The following is a 4,743-nucleotide window of genomic DNA, read 5'->3' on the forward strand; positions in this document are numbered from 1 at the left end:
CGCTGATGGCCTGTCGCAACTCGGCACGAGCAACCAATCAAGAGATGTTTTATTAAGTGGTTGATGGTGACGTGTAAGCAACCAATCAACTGATTGTTTATTTATTGTGCGATATGCGCATCAGTTGCAGGTGTTCATCGAGGTCAGCTAAAAGCGTTGATGACTTCATCTCCGAATTGACAAACAATGTTTCAAGGAAGTAAACAGGAAATACGATACGAATTGCAAACGTTAACATAAGAAGAAAGGTGGATATCATAAATGAAAAAGGGAGTAACATAAGATCATAAAATTTGGGCATGTTGAGTAAATATATTTGTAGGCCTTCGTTACATCGCTCCGGGCTGCGTAAGATTACGTCCCGTAATCAGACTTCATGGTTGTGATAAGAGGTTTTAACTTCTTTAATTGGAGGACAGTAGATACCGAAGAGGCCAGGACAGCAGCAAATGCGTAAGACGATGAGAACAAGGATGAAAATTACGGTGACGACCAAGGAGATTATGATGACCTCCCACCAGCTGGTATATCTCTCGACTCCTGCTGCTGTTAGTAGAACATCAGCTGCATGCGGACGATGATTCGATGGGAAACCAGCAGGTGATTGTTCATTCATGGCGGCTACGATGTCAGCTACAACGTTCATGTGGTTGAGTAAATTATCGTTATAAGCTGGATTGCTGCGATGGTCATAGTCGAAGGCTTTCACGTCTTCATAGCGGAAGGAATGAGCCAATGTACGCTCCGGCGGTACAATATTCGGGTCGATCCTTTTCCAAGTGTTGTTGCGGAAGGCGTAAGGTTTATCGTTGAAATTGACGAAACCATTTGTCCAATAGCATGGGGAAAATTTCACTAATTCCCAGCCATCGAGATTAATGGTATAATTGTTAAATTTCGGTTGTGGTCCACATGGTGTGATTATGGTTTCAAATGTGGCATTCACAGCTTTACACTGAATCACTACGGCGGTTTGTCCAAAAGCTTGCAATTTTGCACACCGAGGTAATTTCAATAATGAAGCGGCGAGCCAACCATTATATTGGGCGGTGATAATTGCTCGTTCATTTTTAGCTTTGCGAACATCACATTCAATTGTCTGTAGCATACTCGCTAATTCATTATCACGATCAATAGCACGATCTTGAATATATTGTTTATTGGCCAATTTATCCAAATCGGGGTCACTAGATGGTGAGGTGGTTTCAACAGCGACGCTTGGTTGGGCCTTCTCCTTGTTGGACGCCGACTCGGCGGTGAGTGATAGAGATTTATCGACGAAGGGCCACGTTACCAAAACTAAATTTGATTGGCCGACGATTTTAAAAGTCGTTGTTCGGTTGTTGCAACTTCGATGATTGGGGTCGCAAGGTGGTTGAAGAGTCAAATGAAAATCTAGTTGACGGTCGTCGTCCAAGAGGCGGAAATATTTTTCATTAATCGTTTTCATCATAAGATTTCCGGTTCCAGATTCAACTGTACGTAATTCGTGTTGAACCTTATGGGTGTATGTCGTATCCCAAACCAAAGTTAGATGGTTGTGAGACAAGGTACCAGCGGTTGAAGAAGCTTTTCCGATCGGCGTTGGAAAATCTTCATCTTCCATTTGTTGAAACAGTTGTACTTGTTCAAGCGCACAATTCAGAGTTTCCCAATCGACGGTTCGCATCCAGTAACCATCAGATCGAGGTTAATGCGAAAATACATACTTCTCATCCGAAAGAGTCATTTCATAACCTTCACACTTTTTAGTGTTAATCATTTTATAGCACTCAGAAGCCGTTGTGTCTATAGGAATTTTCTCAGGCACAATCACTGTTTGACCGAAAAAGTTCATAGTCACGCGGTGAATATTTCTCCATTTGGCACAAATAAAACCCGGAAATTTCACTGCGGCGCGTTCATCACTGTAGACAGCATATCTCACTGGAACAGCACTCGTGGAATTCATTTTCGGCTTGCAATCAGCATCAGGAAATTGAATAATTCCCATATTCAAAGGCTCGGCGCAATCGCATACGGTTGTTTGAAATGCGCGCGCGCGTAGGTAGAGAACACAGCAGTAGCAATAGTAACGGCATTGACGACATTACTACACACGAAACATACGGAAAACAACACAGGGAAATATAAAAATGGAAACATTCTTATGGCCAAGTATTCTACTTTATCATGTGGGTTTCTTAAAACTAAGTAAATGAGAACAATAAAAGAAAAGGTAAAAATGTGGAGAAGAAAAAGGAAAATATTCTCATGGATTTAAAAAAAGGAAGGTAAAAGACATTCCGTCGGCTATACTTTAACGGTGACACAGCAACAGAGATAGGGGAAATAGGGCCTTCCAATTTAACAGAGTTTTCTACTGGAAGGGAGCAACAATTTGGGGCAAATTTGGTATCATCAGAAAGAAGAGAAAAAGATCTTAATTATAGAATAGAAAGAATTACGAAAATTTCACTCGTATAGAAACGCGGATAAGAAATAAAACATTGAAAAATGTAACGGTAAATGCTTGGCGCTGTCAAGGTCACGCGCAAGTCCAATACATGGGGAAAGTGCGAATGGGAGGAAAAACCGAGGGAAATAAAAAGAAGATAAGACGGAATAGATTGCCGACGGCGAAAAAGAGACTTAGAATATTTTCAACGTTGGAACATTGTGAAAAGCTATAGCAAGGAAAGGAAAATAAAATATATATTTTCGCGTTGGGTGTGGCAGCTAGCGGTGGCGCTGCTATACGCGTAGTGTAAATGGAACAATGACGCATTTGCGTCAAGAACGAAAAAAGAAAAGTTGTTAGTTAGGAAACGAATCAAGTGAAACAGTGTGTTACTGTTTATTTTGTTTTGTTTGTTTTTTTTGTTTTTTTTTGTTGGTTTATTTTTTGTGTTTTTTTGTGTTGTGTTTCTTTTTTTTTTTTTTTTTTTTTTTGGTTTTTTTCTGTTGGTTTGTTTTCTTTGTTGGTTCTTTGTTTGTTTATTTAATTTTTAATATTTTTTTTTTGTTCTTTGTTTGTTTATTTTGTTTATTTTGTTAATTTTTTTTTTTTGTTTTTGTTTTTTCAAAATACGTGTAGATTTTTTTTTTTTTTTTTTTTTGGTACAAATGTATAAAGTGTGTAAAGTGTCTATTGTGATGTGTAATACCATGTTGAGTATTCACTCACATATATGGATACAGTGTAAATGTCAAACAGTGTTTAACGTAAAGGTAAGTTTTTCTGAATATTACTTTTAGGTAGACATAGGGAAAAGAAAAACATGACAATAAAAACATTTTCAAGGTAAGCAATCAAAATAAAGTAATAATGCACTGACAATTGAATTCACATGAGAAATACATTTCATTTGAAAACTAGGTGTAAATATGATAGAAATTTTTTTTATAACGGAAGAGAGGTAAGTGAGTGTTTGTTTTTTTTTTTCCTCACTTTTCGATACATCAATTAATCTTTTTTTTTCTCTTTTGTTTACAGGTCTATCAGTGTTCCATTGTTTATTATTCTCTTTTCTTTTCTTTTTTTTTTTTGACACTGTTTCATTTTTTTTTTTTTTTTTTTGAATATCTATTTTGTTAATCTTTCCATGTTTATTGTTCTTTATTTTTGTATATGTTCTTCTTATTATATTTTTTCTACCCTCTCTCCCTTATGTATGTTTTTTTTTTTTTTTTTTTTTTTAAATCAAATACAATGTTGGATAAAACAGTTTTGCGTTCATTATTATTGTGTAAACGGAGAATCATCCGGAGGCTGGTTGAAGATGTGTCGAAGGAAGCATCGCATAACAACAAGTGCGTGAGGCGAAGACAGGTCGCCATTTTGATGAGTGTCAGTTTCTTTGTTTGTAAAGTGAAAGATAAGCGAAAAAGAAGGAAAAAAGTAGTGAAAGAAGAATAGGCGGCGGAATAGAAGAAGAGTTCGGGACTAAAGGATTGCTACGGTAATGCCAATATAATTTCCTATTATTTTATGCGTATTAGTACTTTTACTCGTAGTTTAAAACTCGACCGCTAGATGACGTTGTTCTAGTTTACTTTTTGACCGCTAGATGGCATGAGAATGTCAATTCTGGAAATAAATAAGTCTAACTTAGAAAATAAGAACTTATTGATTAAAAATGACAAATAACTCGATGAACTTAGTTAATTAAGGTTTTATTTATCTAACGGGGAGCCTTTTATTTTACAATAAGTAAAAAAGTTAGCTTGTCCGAGATGGAATGACTTGCTTGGATATACGCATAGCTTATACCCCACGCAAAGATAGTTGGTTAGCAAGCTTGCTTTGCGACGCGTGGGTACTCGGGTTCAAATCCCGGGGAAGCTTGTAAAGGGAACAAATGTGCGTCGGTACAATGTACGGAAGGCAGGTCACTTCGTGGCCTATCCACCTCCTTCCTGTACATTGGAGGGCCTCGCCCTCTTCTCAGTATGCAATTTCGTTGGCCGTATAGCTCTGTGGTGGAGAGAGTGTTGGTCTTCGAAATGAATTACTGACGATGGAGATTTGTACCTTTCGGCTAGGGGAGAGTCTGGCGCCAGATTCGAACCTCGTTCGAACGGCTTTTGCATTTTTCCCAAAATTTTAAAGTAATTTTTCCGCAATGTAATTATATATTTAATTCCAATTCTAATCGAAAAAATTATCATATTACGATACATCTTATTCCTTAGAAACATATATAATTATATGTTTTTAAAGAATCTCCTATTTTTGAGGCTGCTTGAACTAATGATTTAACT

At 37.1% G+C, this 4,743-nt stretch overlaps 1 protein-coding gene across 1 annotated transcript; it reads right to left on the reverse strand.

The window, feature by feature from the left end:
- Window positions 1-254: 254 nt before the first annotated feature.
- Window positions 255-2,047, reverse strand: LOC123468047. Its single transcript, XM_045167740.1, has one exon. The coding sequence runs from the start codon at window positions 1,667-1,669 to the stop codon at window positions 368-370; it is 1,302 nt and encodes a 433-aa protein (XP_045023675.1). The 5' UTR covers window positions 1,670-2,047; the 3' UTR covers window positions 255-367.
- Window positions 2,048-4,743: the final 2,696 nt, after the last annotated feature.

The sequence above is a fragment of the Daphnia magna genome, unplaced genomic scaffold, assembly GCF_020631705.1.
Source record: "Daphnia magna isolate NIES unplaced genomic scaffold, ASM2063170v1.1 Dm_contigs273, whole genome shotgun sequence".
Taxonomy (NCBI): domain Eukaryota; kingdom Metazoa; phylum Arthropoda; class Branchiopoda; order Diplostraca; family Daphniidae; genus Daphnia; species Daphnia magna.

Coding starts and splice junctions, on each gene's coding strand:
- LOC123468047 (XM_045167740.1), bottom strand. CDS start 1,669: ATGCGAACCGTCGATTGGGAAACTCTGAATTGTGCGCTTGAACAAGTA.